This window comes from Carassius carassius, chromosome 21 (assembly GCF_963082965.1).
Source record: "Carassius carassius chromosome 21, fCarCar2.1, whole genome shotgun sequence".
Taxonomy (NCBI): Eukaryota; Metazoa; Chordata; class Actinopteri; order Cypriniformes; family Cyprinidae; genus Carassius; species Carassius carassius.
Window position 1 is genome coordinate 13,045,012 of NC_081775.1, and position 18,040 is coordinate 13,063,051.

Here is an 18,040-nt window from a genome sequence, read left to right on the forward strand (position 1 = left end):
TATTTGATTTCCCCTATGCCACACCAGCGGGTTATAAAGACACAAGAAAGACAGATTTTTTGATATGTCTAACATGTATTTTTTATTATTGTTATGTATATGTATATATATATATATCTATATATATATATATATATATATATACACACACAGGTATTATAGATCTTATTGTAGACACTGTCATGGTGCCAGTGTTGTATCACTTTACATCTGGGAGAAGAAAAACAAAATCTGTAATATCTATTCTCAGAGTTTCTACATTAGACTCGCATTGCCTTAGTGTCAAATCTGGTTCAAAGAAATCGTGGGCATGAAACATAACTTGGCATGAGGCTCATGGTCTCCACCTAAAATAAGCTTGCAGCACTCTTATTTGTTCAGTAAAGGAACACCAAGCACATTTCAGTTGATTTTTTTTCCCATTAATAATTTCAAGCATTTCACTGAATACTCCAAGTCGATTTCTGTGCAACAATAAGAGAGAAAATATTTTTTATTAACCAAAAATCAACACCCCTGAAGCTTTCGACTCTTTTGACGACTCAAACCATGACTCCATCCACAGTGTTTTGGCTCCCTACTGAGGTGAAAGAGTGCCCCCTGCTGTTCAACAACCTATTTTACACAAGGAACTAGGCCAGAGTCAGTGCTTAGCAAAGCTTTCATCTTTTTTCAGCATTTTCATGCAGAGCTCATTTCGCACCAGACTCCCAAAGCTGTAATAAGTGCATCAGTGTGTATTATAATGACGTCTTAAGTTTGTACCAGTTTACTCTTTTAATGAGTTGCAAAACTATGCTAAAATGTTCCAGTAGCAGATTGCCACCACATCTCACTTCAGTCTGATGGCAGCAGATAGCTTTGAATTGCCCTCACGTATGTTTTGAACCATATTCATTCTAATTACAACAATAACAATATGCTGTGTGCATTTAAAACATGGTCAGTGTACAGTAAAATACATCAAAATCCATTCACATCCTATGCAATGCAGTTTATATTTCTGGAATGCTCTGAAAGAGTAAAGAAACTGAATTGACAAGAGCTGTACAGTGTTTTCAGACTTTTAAAAGTCTCAAGACTGTGTGGGGCTCATGAACCGTGGCAGGCAGGGAGCCCAGTAGCATCCTAACAGTGCCCCAGTTTCCCTCTGCAAGTCAAGTTATTATTATTCATGTGTTCCTCAAAATAGGAAGCTTTTGAGAGGGAAAGTCACAGTCTGGCCTGAATAGTACAATGACACTCGACGGAACTCCCTTGTCTATCATTAGCGAGCAGAGGATTAGATGATGGGCGCTGTCATTTTTGGAGAGATCTGCAGGAGTTTCATTACCTGTGTGAGCTCTCATCACAGTACAGAAAAAGACAGAGAAGAGGGGCTATTAGAGCCCTGTGTTCAACCGAAGCTAAATTACTCTTTGATTTACAACCGGATAAAATCAACTTTGCCTTTGTGTATAGCGAAGGTCATGGTAGATACGCTTGTGTGTTATTCGGACACTTAATGGGGAATTCACTAAGAATGCACTGTGCTTGCTGATAGCACTGTTTTAGCTGTCGTGGTTATGCAAATCAGTTAAGTGCAAACATGTTCACAGAATTTTAAGTGTTGGTTCTAAGCGGACTACAACATCCTGCTATATTTCACAGATTCAGACACCTCAACTGTTTCTTTAAAATGTGAAAGTTTTGTGAATAAAATGATATCTGTATTGAACCTATAGTAAGGAGACATGAATTTTAAAAAAAAATAATAATATTCACTGCGCATTGCTACTTTAGTGCAAATCCATTTTGATGAATAAAGATTAATATAATGCGCCGATGATCACAATGGCAAACAGAGATAGAAGTTTTGAATACAGTGTAGTCTAATTTACATAAAAGAAGTGTTTGCAAATCACATAAATTTTCTGCGCATCGCTACTGCATTTAGCTACTGGTTTAACTAAGTTGTGGGTGCTCATTAAAAAACTAAAAGTGTGAATATATGGCAAGTTATGTCACACATTACCAACTTTTGAAAAATATATGTTCTCGATCAATACAGCACAACGTTAAATTCTCAGACAAATAGCTTTGCGTGTTGTGAATAAAGGTGCAATCTATCATGAGCCTAATTTACATTAAAAGACTGAAAAAGTTCCAATATGCAATTTTATTATATAAAATAAACTGGTTTGTGGGTGGTTGTGTTTTTGCCAAGAGTGACACTGTTTAGCATCGCTACTTTGGTGCATTTAGCTAGATGTTTGCCAAGAGTGAGCTCATCTAAATAAATAAAACTATATGAATAAATATTCATGATAAATATAATGCAAAGGTAATCGCAATGGCAAATAGTGATGCAGGTTATGAAGTAGGTGCAGTATATGAGCCTAATTTGCATAAAAAGGGGCAATAAAATGAGGCACTTTAAAACATAACATTTACTGCGCATCGCTACTTTTAATTATTGGTTTAGTTTAGTTTAGTTTTTACTGGTTCAACTGGATTCCCGTCATTTTATATTTATTTTTTCAAATCCAAAAGTGTGCTCTATATAATAAAATAATATAATATAATAAAAGTTTTAACCAATAAATGTTCACCTGGACCCATATTCACAACATCTTAAAGCTAAAAGTAGCTCATAACTCACCAATTTAGAAGAAAATCTTAAAAATTAAAAGGTGTGTCAGTCCTAAATTTAGGATTCCTACATTTTTGCCCTAATAATGTTTCACAGATTGGTTTAACACTAAAACTAGCTCCTAGATCTGTGAAACATTAGGAGCAGTGAAGAGGACTCCCAAGTCACTAAGACCAAGCCACAAACTATCCTAAAATGGCTGTTGGCGGCAATCTGCCACAGAATATAAACATTTAAGAAACATTTGACGATCATGAGCTTTTAAAAAGATATCACCTTTGGTTGAAGAGGTTATCCCAACTCCAAATTTCCCTTTGATTATATTCTTGTTTTCATTAACCACCTGGGCAAGAAGTAACAGCTGTGCTTGTGTCAAGTTTGTTTTTACGTTTGCTTGCCTTACTATCATCTATGATTATTCCACTATGTTAATTTAAAAAAAAAGGTTAAAGTGACATGAGTTACAACCAAGTATGGTGACCCATGCTTGAAATTCATGCTATGCATTTAACCCATCCAAGTGCACACACACACAGCAGTGAACACACACCTGGAGCAGTGGGCAGCTATTTATGCTGCGGTGCCCGGGGAGCAGTTGGAGGTTCAGTGCCTTGCTCAAGGGCACCTCATTCGTGGTACTGAGGGTGGAGAGAGTGCCGAACATTCACTCCCCCCTTTTACAATTTCTGCCGGCCTGAGACTCGAACTTGCATCTTTTGGAGTACGAATCCGAATCTCTAACCATAAGGCCACGACTTCCCCCTGGCTGTTAATATGCATATTCACCAATTATGAGAAACACACATGCAAGAGGCTGACAATCAGCTGAACATATACTTGTTTAATTAGTGACATGTAGCCTGCATTTTAAAATCTTTATTTGAATGTGGCAATTAGCAGTTTTTTTTAAACCTTTATTTAAATATGGTAACATAATATTGCACTCATCAATATTTCTATGCATAAATCTCTGACAGAGACTATCAGCGAATCACTGTGGGCATAGATAGTAAGCAAGCTGACATCATCCATGGCAACGAGATCAACCCCGCCCTTTCTCTCTAAAAGTTTGTCTCAGCAGCTTTGTGAATAGGTTTTAAGAGAAAACTCTTAGATACATTTTTTACTGCTACTTAGGAGAACTCTTAGTGGTAAAATAAAATGTTTTGTGAATACGGGCCCTGATCAAGATAATGCAATGTTAATAGCGCTGGAATAAGGTGTTGTCTACGTACAATTAGCCTAATTTACACAAAAACAGGAGTGTTTGCACTTAAAGGTTATTCACTGCATATGGCTATTTTAGTGCATGTAGATGATTATAGATTATGGGTACACTTAAACAGCCAAAATCGTGCTCGTTTGAATAAACAGTGATTATTTACCATCATCTGAAGAATAAACGTTTACATGATCAATATAGCGCAATTATAATAACACTACGAATAATGGTGCATGTTCTAAAACAAGGCTAATTTACATAAAGTGTGTGTCTGTGATTCAAATAATGACAAAACAGTTACAGAGCAATTTTTGCACATTTGGTAAAAGTCAGGCTACATTGATTCACCCCCAAAGAGGAATTGAACTGTAAATCATCTTGACCAACCTAATGATACGTGATGCAGATCACAGCTTTTTAAAGAAGAGTAAAGCACTCTGATGACTATTATCCAATTTCTGCGTATTAACTGATTAAATATTTCATTCATTCATTCGCACACTCACTTATATTTAACTTCATTGTCCTCTTTAGATTCTGAAGCAGTCCTTAGTTATTCTTTTGCACTCCTTTCACCATAATGTTATCATAGGGGGAACTGTCCTCTTCCTCATTGTCCTTCTGCTTTGAAAGCAAAGCCCTCCTGGGAGGTTTAGGAACCGCATAGTCGTCGGCAGAAGCATTGTATGGGTACTCATGACCACTCGGATCCATTACTGTGCCTAACATCTTCCAAGCATGACCTTTGACCTCCTCTGGTTCATCATAGAGTGACGGAGGCACACTTGGAGCCACACCACAACCCTCTGGTTCATCATAAATGTGCTCCATTCTTTTGTAAGAATGTGTTTTTCTGTTTGTGAAACGGTTTCTGATTGCAGTTTCATCTATAATGTCATAAAGTGGTTCTGTGTTTTCTATATTGCCTTTCTTGTCATTTTCACAACTGGGTTCTACGAACATGGGTGGAGGGTTTGATGCAGACAAAATGTCTCCCATAACATTCTTGGCAATGTTGTCAAAGGGCAGTGAGTAGTCAGAGTCCTCAGAGTTGGAGAATGTGGAACATTGGTCTTTTGGTTCTCTCTTCTCCCCTGGACTTCCCCGATCTGGATCAGGGGCCATTGCCCGGGAATACATCTCATCCTCACTGTTGACCAAAGGACAGCTGCGGAAGTTCTTGACCTGGCTTTTTCGTGGTGGAGGCCTGGTGTCCAGGGTCAGGCTCTTGACTCCGGTCAGAAGTTTCTCTGCAGTGGCTTCAAGTCTGGTTTGCTGAGGGTTCTGAGGTTGTTTGGATCCATCTCTGATTACTCCCTCAGTCACCACACTGTAGATACATGCATCTCCTGCCACAGCTCTCATTTGAGGTGAAGGGGGCACAGTATCTCGATCCCCACCTGATATCTGCTTCTGAGGTAAATTGGCTCTTTGTTGATTGATGGCGGCCTCAACAGATTGGAAGATACTGTTTCCTTGCTTTGTGTCGAACTCAAAGTTGCCTTCCCCCGAGTCGCATCTTCGCCCAGCCTCAAAGGAGAAAGTAGTCTGTTTGTTGAGAAATTATACATTTAATTAGTTGTAAGTAGTAAAAAGATTTCAATTTCATCTTCAAAAACAATGCATGAAGAATACCATCCAAAAGGTTGGGGGATTATGATTTTGTAAATGTTTTTGAAAAAAATCTCTTATGAGGACCAAGGCTGAATTTATTTGATTGAAAACACAATAAAATGGTAGCTAAGCCTGCACATTTTGAAGGATTGCATCAGAAACAAAGTATTTATTATTAAAAACATTTTTTTTTCATAATTCTGAAAAAGGTTTTTACGCTCACTTGAGGTGGTTTTTGACATGGAAAAAAAACAGTTAATGTAAAATGGCAAATGGAATTGAAAAATATTGAGAAAATCGCCGCTAGTCCAAAATTGTTCAAATGAAGTCTTCAGAACTGTGCATTACTAATCAAAAATTAAGTTTTGATTCATTTACAGTAAAAATGTACGAAATATCTTCATGCAACATGATCTTTACTAAATATCCTTGTGATTTTTGGCATGAAAGAAAAGCCGATATTTTTGATTAACACAATGTATTGTTGTCTATTGCTACACACTACTTTTGACTTGTTTTGTGGTCCAGGGTCACATTTCTCCCTGTGATGGCAATTCTGCATTGCTCCAATTTCAAATGTCACATGATGTATAACAATGTTGAAAACAGGTGTAATATTTAACATTTATGTTTAAACCATGATACATTTTTGCAGGATTCTAAAAGGAACAGCATTTATTTAAAATACAAATATTTTAATTAATCTTTTAACAGTCTGACCACAATAAAAGTGCCAGCCAGTACAAAACCAGGCTGGGAGACCAGCTATAAAGGTTAGGCCTTGGTTATTATTTATTTATTTTATTTTATTTTATTATTGAGTATAATGTTTTCATAGTAAGTGTTTATCAGTGAAAAGTCCTAACACAATTGGTTATGCAGATACTGTTTACTGCTGATACTGATAACTTTGCCTCGGACATTCCTAAACTTTTTTTTTCCACAAGGGAGTCTGGATATTACAATAACATATAATTCAAATGACAACATCTTTTTACAGAGAGCACACACCTCACTAGCATTAACTGAATGACTACAGATCACTGTCAAAACCATACCTTGTCTCGTCCGAACCTGCGGAGGAAGCGGTAGGGCCAGGAGTAGAGAACCTCTCCCATCTTCGGTTCCTTCAGAAGGAGGCTATCAAAATCAGTCCGTAACAGCACTGTTCCTTTCAGGCCACATCTCTCAGAAGCCTCTGTACGCCTCACCGTCACCTTAAAGTCTTTCATTGCTGAAGACAACAGAAAGGAAAAGCTTTACATAAACAATGTGCCAAAAGAACACAACATACCTGTATATTAACCACTTGAAACTTTTTCAGATAAAAAATAACAGTGGATTCAGCACACTTGTGGCCCTCTAAAGGCTTATGAGTGTTATATCTTTTAAACATTTTTACAAATTTTACAAATTACAAATAGAAACTACATCTGACGGGCCAACCACAAATGGGGTTCTATAATCATAAAAATGTGTAATAAATACTGTAATATTTAAAGGTTTTCTCTGTGTATGAATATACTGGATTCAACTCTTTTTGGAAGCAGATGGTACGTGTCAGAGGTCATTCTCACATATGTACAATAATTCAAAGCAGATTTATTTTGATGTGAAATGTACGCAATATAATTTTTTTTTTACACAAGTGTACAGATTTACACATGCACTGCTGGGAAACAAGCATCTTATTAGATGTTCTCGGTTAAGAAAGGTCAACACCCCGTTCGTTACTGCTGAACTGCAGGGCGCAGGATTCTGCTGCTGCTCCAGAGGGATTGTCTATTAAAGGGCTCACCATGAAGATGTTTTTCCACATGTACAGACATGGGTGATGAAACTCTATTAATTTCCTGAGGTGAAGTGTCAGAAAGAGATTTTTCTGCACGTCATTCAGTCCAAAAACAGTCAACCCATAACAGTGGGCTATTATTTCAGGCTTTGCATAAATTTTATGCAAATGTGGATGTTTAGCAGGATGTGGATGTTTAGTCTGTATAGCAGTAGCTACAATTATTCGGAAATATTTCCTTTCATTATAATCCTTCAGAATTAAAAATAAAATAAACAATACCTGGGTGTTTCATTTTTGTCAAACATTTTCAGGACATTTACAATTTTTACATAAAATAGTGGACTATTATATTAAAAGATGTATTTATACATTGAAATAGCTGAATTTTTCATACATTTAAAAAAAATTGATACCAAAAACATATGTTAAAGGCATTATAAAAAAACAAGCGATATATTAATATTAGTTAGTGGGACGATACATGTATTCATAGCGAGCCATCACATTACGGGCATCTCGATTCGGTGCAAGAGACCTTATGACAAATACGGGCTATTCACCCCCAATCAATGAAGCTTTGTGCTCGTGTATCCTACCTATCTTATTCGGCACAAATCCAAATATTCCATAATATGTAATGGAATAATTATGTAATGTATCTGAATGCTGTATCTGAATGCTAAACTATTACTTAATTTGGTTAATTTTAGGCTTTGTGTTTCAGTCGCGTTCCAACCATAGACTGTATAAAAACATGGACGAAGTGTCCATCATGTCACCAATAGGTTTCCAAAGAATGTTTTTGAAGCCAAAAGTGGGTGGAGGCGCCCGTCGCCATCTTGGCAGCGCGTCACCGTGCATCATTCCCGGATAATCAGAAATGGGCAAAAAGGCAGGAGCTGGTTACTGAAAACACGTCTATGGTATTTACTCCCTTTTGCAGCCAGCCTCTAGCGGCCAGTTGACCCTATGGCTGGAACTGATGTGTTTTGTGTGTATGTGCATCACTTCAACTGTTTCCTTACACCAGCAGAATCAACTTTAAACACTTCTCTAATTAATAATAATCACTGTATAAATGTCTGCTTTTATTTGTGTACACTCACAATGAAAACTAAAACATTGTGCCTTTTCAAAAATAAAGAAAACAAATAGGATGTCACTTGCTGCCATTTGAGTTTACTTTCTGTGAACCAAGGAAGCCTGTCACAAAAATGAACTGAAATTCAATTCAGTTCAATTCAATTCAAAGAACTTTATTAATCCCAGGGGGAAAATGCTTTCCATGTTACAATTGCTTTCAGGAAGAAAGAAAGAAATATATATATAGCTAGCTTAGTATAGACAAGAGAGGAAAGTGGAAGAGGATCAGCAGAGGACCTGGAGCTGGGGCTTGTCCTCATGTCGCGATGTGCAGTTGTTCATGTCATTGCTTCAGGCCATGCAATGTAACAGTTCAGAGAAATTCTTTTTCATAATTATGCCAGTAATCGTATCAGAAAGGGGAAGACAGAGAGAGAAAGACAAAGGCTGCGATGTGGTTTGGAGGTATCTTTTTTTTCCGTTTGAAACATGGCTCCTCCAGCCACAGACAGACTTCACTGAGAGGAAGTGTGTCTTTGCAGAGACAATGCTAACTTCTGTTTGCAGCTTTTAGAATAGCAACAACAGCCAAAATCACCTCTCTAAAACCACCTCTCATCAAATGAAAGAATGGCACTTCCTGCAACAAAAAAGCCACACTATATTCAGACTAGTGTAAAAATAAGACTCATTTCCATATTTACATCCTGTTGTCAGTGAGCAATTGACAAGCGGTAAGTTTCAAATGCAAGGTTCTCTTACTATTGCGCTACATTTGGCAATGCACCAAATTCACAGCAACTGTTTTGTGGTCGTAACCCCCCCTATACACTTACTTTCCACATGACCTCATTTGCATAACAGGCTCACACTTTCTCCCCCCAGGTGTGTGTTGCGTTCAGGAAGTTGTAAAATCGTAAAAGGTACATTTGATTCAAACAGTGCATTTCATGTAGACATGAACAGAATGAGGTCTAAAAGTCTGAGAGCTCTTTCAGTGTAATATGCACAGCTCTGGCCCTGCTGCGTTAGAGCATAAACAGAGGATTTGGCATCCGATCAATTTTGCTAACAGGAGGTCACTATCTGGTCAAGCATGAGGTTAATATCAGCCAGAGAAACACTCATCTCTTTCAAATTTAGTGTTTTAGTCACAAAATATCCTTTCTTGATTTATCAAGTCAAAGCTTTTACATAATTTTGAATGCAAAGTAACCATTTGTGACACTGACTGATATTTTTCTAATTGGTTTGGGGACAGTATTTTTTTTTATTATTTATCCTATATTATGGATACATTAAATTAAATGACAGACATTTATAATGTTGCACAATATTTATATTTCAAATAAAAGCTGTTCTTTTGCACTTTCTTTTAAGAAATACTAAGAAATGTTTCTTGAGCAGCAAATCAGCATATTAAAATGATTTCTGAAGAATCATGTGACACTGTAGACTGGAGTAATGACAGATTAGTTAAATTTAAAATATGTTAACATAACACACAAGTATATAAATGTAAATAATATTTCACAAAATTTTACTGCATTTTTGTACAAATAGAAGCAGCCTTGGTGACCATAAGAGACTTTCAAAAACATGAAAATCTTTTTTAACTAGTGTAATTTCATTCTGTCAAGATGAGTGATGCTTTTCTGACCTCCTAACACTACTGTTTTTGAATCTGGCATGTGGCTTCATATACTATGTGATCTGCTGCCATTTGATGTGGTTTACAGATTTTTAGTATCACTAATTTCCCCATAAGGTTTGAGTCATTGACAATTTTGTTTTGGTTGTAAAAATGTTGCATCCTGATGTAAATATCTGTATGTGCTGTAAACAAGCAGTAGTTTTACAGCCTCTGATCGCTGAATTCCTCGCACACCCTGTTACCCTGCTGTCGCTTGACAGAACAAGGCCTTCTGATATTTAAATTGAAACAGATGGATTTGATAAACCGTCTGAATGTGAAACTCCCCTAAGCCCGACACATTCCAGAGAGAAAAAGAAAGTAACAGAACGCTGAAGCTCACACAGACATATGGGCCAACTTTTTGCAGACTGAAAAAAGTCAATTAGTGTAATGAGATCATTTAAATGCCATTTCTGAATGCGGGGCAAATATAGGAACATAATCACCCATGATTAAACAGTCAGGGCTGTGTTCAAATGCCCGGTGAAGTTCGACTGGCTGGAGCAGATTGCCTGGCACCTGTGATGCATCACTGGGGTTTTTTTGTGCTTCCACTTCTCTTGACTGTCATCTTGCTGCTGAAAGCCACAATGTGAAACATGTCCACAGAGGACTTCTATCTGTCTTTTCCATCTTTGGGGACGTGTTTTGGTTATTTTGTGTTTGTGCATTTGTTTAAAAGTCTGTTCGGCGCTTTTTCAATTTGCTCAATGTAAATTAACAGATGGAAGAAGAAACATCTACCTTTATTCCTCCATTAGTGTTAACATTAATTTGAAGATGAAAGGTTGGAATCATTAATGAAAATGCTTATATTTAAATAGAAATATCATTGCAAGGAATATAAAGCAATTAAAATAATAAAAATTTGAAATTTGTATGTAATATATATATATATATATATTTATATATTAATGATGTTCTTATGATCTTTATATTCATCAAAGAATCCCCCAAAAAATGCATAACAGTCTCCACAAAAAAATAATATATATTAATGAGCACAACTGTTTTCAACATTGAAAATAATAATAATAATAAAAATAGATTAGCAGCAATTGATCATATTATAATGATTTATGAAGAATCATGTAAAGGCACTGAAGGCTGGAGTAATGGCTGATAAAAATTCAGCATTGCCATCACAGAAATAAAATTATGTTTTAAAATATATGCAAATAGAAATAAAAAATAGTGAACATAAGAACATAAAAACTTTCAAAAACATAAAAAAATCATCAAACTTTTGAATTGTAGTGTGTGTGTGTGTGTGTGTGTGTGTGTGTGTGTATTTATTTATTTATTTTTTTATCCCAGAATTCCAATGCAGAGTTATCTGTATTAACTGTACATGCGTTTACATTCTCAAATATGGCAACTTTTTTATAAAGATCAGAATTTGATTGATGATATCAGATACGGCTTTGACGTACAAGAACGTCTGCATGAGAAAATATGTGCGTGGTCTGTTAAGAAATACACACAGCTGCTATCATTATTTCACAATTGCAAAAGAGCCCAACTACACTCCCAAAATAATGTTCTAAAATACTGCGACATTTGATGACGATGAAAGATCAGATGAAATGAAAGTATCCAGTGTTACAAAGAACAGTACAAAAAACAGCACTTACCCAGCATTAATGAAGACATAAAAATAAAAATGGATGAAAAGGAAGTCAAACGGGGCACTGAACAATCTTTGAGAACAGCAGGATATTACACGTTTATACAGATAGTGGTCAATCTGCAAACAAGGCGGACACTTGTGATATTTTTTTTCCACCACAAGAGAACAAAGATGAGCCACAACTTTCCACTACGTAACAGAGGAATGAAGAAGTTAGCTGTTGGTTTACAATATTTTCACAGCACAAAATTAACTAGAGGTGTCAGCCTATCTCAGCAAAAGCTGGTCAGCTTTGTAGAGACGGTTAGTATCTACCTCTACTCCAGCCATGAGTCTATTTTTCACAGAAACTGGCAGTAACTGGCCGTGACCTTTCTAAAATACTTCACCAGATCTCTGAAACCTGCTCCTCCATCAAAACAGCTCCACATACGCATGCATTCATATCAGTGGTTCTGGAATGATTTTGCTGTAATTGTATGGTTCTGTATACACTCTACACTTCCTTACCAGTTTCTCTGCTACAGTAGAGAGTGTTGTTGGCCATCGTGACGTCATCAGATTCAGCTTGTAAACTGTTTCCTCTCACTGCTCCTCTCTCTGTCCAGCTCATCTATAATGAACCAAAACATTCAGCAGTTTATAACACACAACACAAACTTTAAAAAACGCAGTTTGGCTTACCATGTTGATCCACTAAGCCTATAATAACAACCATACAGCTAAATAAAATAAATAAATAAACACACATAAGTATACATTTATATATATAAGATGGGTAAAAATGTGTTGGTTAATTAAATTATATTTACATAATTTACATAACATTTTATATATACACTTTTAAATACATTTTTAGAATACAAATCTATATTAGATAGATAGATAGGTAACCTCAGGTACAGTACAAACTCAAACCATTAGATTCACCTACGTGCAGAATTTGAGATCCACAGTCTTAAAACACTCACTTGCAGTTACAACACATTTATAGTTAAAACAGCAAAATACAGTCTTTTTCACACTGTTAGTGCTCTACCAGCAAGTGTCATTTTCAGTGGTATGTGCGAAGGAAATTCTCTTTGCACTTTTTTTTTTTTTTTGCACCAGCTGAATTGCTGTTTAACTTCACCGCAAGACTTTGGACAAATGGCCTTTGTTGAGGAACCACATTCTGAGCCAACAAATGCTCTCCAAAACTGAGCCAAAGTGATCATATTATGTTGCACAACAGAAACCTTCTCAACATAAAGCCGTATTCATTTCCCCCAGTGCATGACATCAAGCTCTTCCATTCCACAGCGTTCCTCATTCAACAGCCTCAACACAGCTTCTACTGTTGGCTTTCTGTAGCACCACTCCAGTTTCAAATTCACAAAGACAGCAGCCTTTTTTAGGCAAAAGCTAAAAGCTGGAGGAACCTGAGACATCAGACTGTACGTAATTTCAACATTCCCATTGGTCTATGCCAATATATTCAAATCCATAGCTGAATGATTCAATTCCGTATCTGGCCAGCATCACTCTTGCCGTTTCTCATTCTGAGGTGTGGGGATCTGAACAAACCTCTAAGCCGAAGTTTGAAAGTTTCTGCCTAACTCATCTCACATTTGTTGTGCTACAGACATGATCGGTTTTCCAATCAAAGAGAAGCCACTTTCTCATCTGGCACACAGAGCTGAGCTTTGTCTGTCTCTCCATCTACAGTATCTAAATACAATATCTATTCATCCATCCATCCATCCATCAATTTTCCTATCCGGCTGTCTTTCAATCAATCATGCTCAAATGCGGTAGTTGATTAGGAGTTTTACAGGCAATCTCAATTCAATTCTGAAAGGTGCACAATTCTAGCTGGCAGGCAATAACCACCGGAGGAAATCCAGCCATATCTAGGGACCAAAAGCACTTAGGAACCACTCACATCTATTTCAGAAGGTGTTGAAGTGTGGGTCATGAGGATATGAAACTAAAGAGAAGAATTTAATAAAAGAGTGTTAGCTATGTCAAAAGGGTGTGAGGTCAAACCACTATAGGTACTGCTGAAGTGTTAAAATGAGGAGAAGTTCTAATTAAAAAAGCTTTCATAAGGTCGACCCTTTGGGTACAGGCCCTTTTACTCAGAACATACCTCTTAGCCCATGTAATGTCACAAAGCATTTACTTTAAACCATGGCCAGAACAGGGCAAGGGTGAAGTTCTACATGTTGCAACCGTCTGAAGAGCTTACGTACCTCTAACATCCATTAAGTCAATGTTACTTGACAGTTACTTCCTTTATTTGAACTATAACCGTTACTCACAACACAATATATATGGTACAATGAGACATGAAAACAGCTAACCTTCTGTAAAGATAGAAAGAAAAGAAAAAAACACATTCAATGGAAACAGAAGCTCTTTTTTTGCACAACTAGAGCAGCATGAGAAGCTCCATGAGTCACACAAGCAAGTTTCTCATCAGCTTTGAAGGGCTTTTACATCTGCTGAGATGACAAAAACAACCTTGGTAAGCAGCTGCAATTTGAATCCTCACATATGCAGAAATTTTAGCATAAGCATCTGACAAGCTTTCAGCAAATACAACCTCTATAGTCTTAGCTGATGGCAGGAGTAAACAAATGTCTGTTAAACTGGCATGCAACAGGAGCTTCAAAAACACAAGCTGCGGTTACACAGCATGGAACAAAAGACAGGACCAAACCTGGAAACTTTGATATAACCGCTATACACTTTTGCAATCAGGTGTCAAATGAGTTGTTGCACCACAATATTACAAAACAGAAAAAAAAGGCAAAAGCAATGTGAAACACTGGAAAGAGACCATCAGACATTTTAAAATCGGTGTTAAATACCGGAAAGGCGATTTCACACAGCTTCTGGATCCAGTCCTCAAGTTCAGCAATCTCAACAGCGAAAATAAATGTCTTTTCAGTTGTCTCCACCAAAAAAGGTCCACAATCCCGTGGACAGCCTTCAAATTCAGTCTCCGAAACACGAATGCAGTCATTCATTTTTATCACCTATAATAAAAAAACACAAAATTAAGATTAAAAAAAGAAAACCTAATTTGTTTTGAAATGTTTGCTAACAAGTATAACTACACATCAGCATTTTAATATACTTCAAGATGTCCAGATTTGCAAATTGTGTGGGTTGTATGATGCCTTAACTTTTTTCCATGTCTGATCATTCTCCATAGGCATTCATTTCAAAAGATAGCTTTTTTATGAAAATCCTACTTTTCTGGGGGGGAGGGGGGTTGTCATATTATATAGCAGAAATGGGAACAGATATAATGGCACTTCCTGCAAATAGTTTGTACATGTCCGCCCACACATAAACCATGTGCATGACCCCCTACCGAGTTTGATTGTTCATGTACCGTAGAACATCTATGATATACGCCACATCACATTTATCATGTTTTCACTTGAGCCAATCTGAGCTACACGGTTTCTTGCTCACCTTTTTGTTTTCCTGTTTGCGGCTGGCTTTCTCCAGATTGTTGCCAGCTCCGTCTTTAAACTCAAAAAACTCGAGGCGAGAGATGGAGCAGGAGCTCTCTCGGTACAGCACGGACCAGACCTTACGCCATTTCTGAAACCGAGAGAAGATAAATTGCTGAAAGTGATGTAAACTGTCACAATTTTTTATTTGCATTGTCCTCTAGGCATGCATAACAATGAGATATAAAGTGAATGGACCTTATTATATTTAATGATGTCTGATATAAAACATTAGAGGAAAGCACCTAACATCTGTAAATCATATTAGAGCTATAAAATATCATCTTGGGACAAAACCTGACTCATATATTGAAGGGTAGGCTGAATAACTGAGTTGTACGATTTACATTTCAAACTTGTTTTCCCCAAAAAATGTATTATTCATCCTGTTTTATAATCTCACTTTTATGCACAATATTTAATTATCGTGTATATGTTTAAAACATACACATATACACACAGACACACACACACACACATATACATACATATATATATATGTATATGTGTGTGTGTGATATATATATCCATAATATGTATTTTTTTCCTTCTGGTATTTAGAAAATTGACTTTGACATGCAAAAACAGTGTTTCTTAAACTTACATGCATCTATTATAAATCACATATGATGACCCCTTCTGGTTAACTGACAAAAATCTAGATTAAAGGTGTGAGATATCTTTCCCAACTACAAACTTTACCCCACTCTTTCCCATAGTAAAACTAAATTTACATAATTTCAGCGATATTACAATAACTTTGCACTTGTCTTTGACCTTAAAAGGGGAAGTGGTTCATGTAAAAATCTTCTCATAATGATTTTTAAAGTAAAAGTCACTAAACAGTCCAATGGGAAAAATGTGCATACGTCAATAAGAAACACATGTAGAATGCCAATTAAGATGATGAGAACTTACTCCACTGGCTCAAGTGCCTAAGGATGGTTGGATCATGTGAGCATCAATTGATAGCATTTAAAGTGTGAGATTCCTCAGTCAGGAAATACCCGTAATAAGACGAAGTTTAAAGAATCTCGCTGGTACGGACATTACCTACCATCTCAGAGAGATTCATGGCCTCAAACAGCACATAATCTCTTACAGATGCAACACACTCCTCGTGGTTTCCTAAAGAGACAGCCCTGATCCTATTGCTAACATTAGGCCACTTTAATGGACTCCAGCAGCCCATAAGTCCTGTAAATTATGCCAACAGGCTATTCCTCTACTCCAGTCCCATATGGTGGAACCAACAATATTATCAGCGGCATCAATCAAAATGAAGTGAAAATGATTTTAAATGAGAATATGGACAAGTTAAAGTGGATCACGTTCACAGTTCCGGAAGCTGTTCATGACACTGCCAGCGAGCTTAATATGATTCATGAATTCCTCTCTTATTGTAATAGCTCAACAGATACGGAGCATTTGGTGACAAACATGTGGTTTAAATTAAGAAAAGTGAAGTCTGCTAACTGAAATTCATAAGCCCAGCAAGCTGCACACAAATTTATAATGCAGTTTTTTTTTCTTATCTTTTTCATTCATTTGAGTTCAAATATAGTTGTGTGCAAAACACTGTGCGTACCTTCAATATTATAATATACTTCATCTTGTGGGGAAGGTCATTGTAATGCGAGCTGTGATTCTACTTTACATGTGGCTTTTTTCATGACCACCTGTGTTTTATGGTGGTTGTCAGTATTATAAAGGTTCACAACTGATTTTAATACAGCTGCTCTGCAATATTACAGACAAACGCAAGCAAAATTCTAGGTGTTATACAGGAACTAAAAAAGGGTGAACTGTCCAGTAGTTTTTTTGCGACAAAATATTCTGCAGTTATTTGAGATAAAATAAAAATAAATAAATAAATAGACAACATCCATCAAAAGTGTTTTTTACACTATTCATGGATTTCACTATTTTGCCGTAATTTATGAAATGGAGCAGCTACAACCTACAGTCAGGCCAAATATGTCTTTATAGTACAGCCTTCATTTTGTTCTATGGCAGTAGTTCCAGACCATTACCGTAAAAGAACATGCCTGTTGATTGATATAAGCCCCCTGGTGTGTAAAGCACATTCTGTCTTACCTTCCCAAACCGCTGCTGTTGTAAATACAGCATCCCCTTCTTTCTAATATCCTCCTCCATTTCTCTCGGTCTTGTCTCCGACCCAGCTCCTTAAGACTGTCTCATCTAATGTATCATGCTACTTCTGCTAAAATTGCTTGTGACGCAAACAGCATCTCCAAGTTCCGCCATATCTACTTCCTGTATAGCCCAAAAGAGTTTACACTTCTTTGTAGAGCTGTGCAAGAGCATCTGTAAGAGCCAAAGCCACAATGATTACTCAAGATCATGGGTTTCCTTAAGTTATTTTGCACTTAAATATAAAAATAAAAAAAGAAATAGCATTGTACTTTACAATGAAAAACATTGCACACTGTTTAAACTCAGGCAAGTAGGCAAATTATATTAATTGTGCATTATTTTGCATCATTACGTGAGGCCTGAGCATTTCCATATTATCTTTCATATTATTTTGTTAAGAATTTAAGCAGTAAATTGCAATATATATATGTGTGTGTGTGTGTGTATGTATTGATAGTATACAATTTGTAAAGACCTGTAATATAAAATGTATTTAAATAAATGTATTTAACCATCATGTAATAACGACCCAATGGCAGTTCTATATTAGGCATCTGCTTTTTGGATTGCAGCATTAATGCAACACAGCTGTCAGGCCTACAAACAAACAAACAAACAAACAAACAAACCCCTTTTTCCAAAGGAAGTCTGCATTTAGTTGTTCAGAATCAAACAGAATTATATCCCAAATATTTTCTAAAG

General features: G+C 36.6%; 1 protein-coding gene across 1 annotated transcript; it reads right to left on the reverse strand.

Annotated features, from left to right (window-relative positions):
* Window positions 1–2,453: 2,453 nt before the first annotated feature.
* LOC132097569 (docking protein 2-like) lies at window positions 2,454–17,457 on the reverse strand. Its single transcript, XM_059503364.1, has 6 exons — window positions 17,279–17,457; window positions 15,141–15,272; window positions 14,528–14,695; window positions 12,183–12,285; window positions 6,527–6,702; window positions 2,454–5,402 (listed from the first exon to the last, which is right to left on the reverse strand). The coding sequence occupies exons 1-6, from the start codon at window positions 17,336–17,338 to the stop codon at window positions 4,404–4,406; spliced, it is 1,638 nt and encodes a 545-aa protein (XP_059359347.1). The 5' UTR covers window positions 17,339–17,457; the 3' UTR covers window positions 2,454–4,403.
* Window positions 17,458–18,040: the final 583 nt, after the last annotated feature.

Bases quoted from the DNA above. Each gene is read 5' to 3' on its own strand.
- LOC132097569 (XM_059503364.1), bottom strand. From the start codon at position 17,338: ATGGAGGAGGATATTAGAAAGAAGGGGATGCTGTATTTACAACAGCAG. The intron at 14,696-15,140 runs GTGAGCAAGAAA...TTTTTATTATAG, and splicing joins GCAAACAGGAAAACAAAAAG to GTGATAAAAATGAATGACTG. The intron at 12,286-14,527 runs GTATTTAACACC...GGTTCATTATAG, and splicing joins TGTGTGAAATCGCCTTTCCG to ATGAGCTGGACAGAGAGAGG.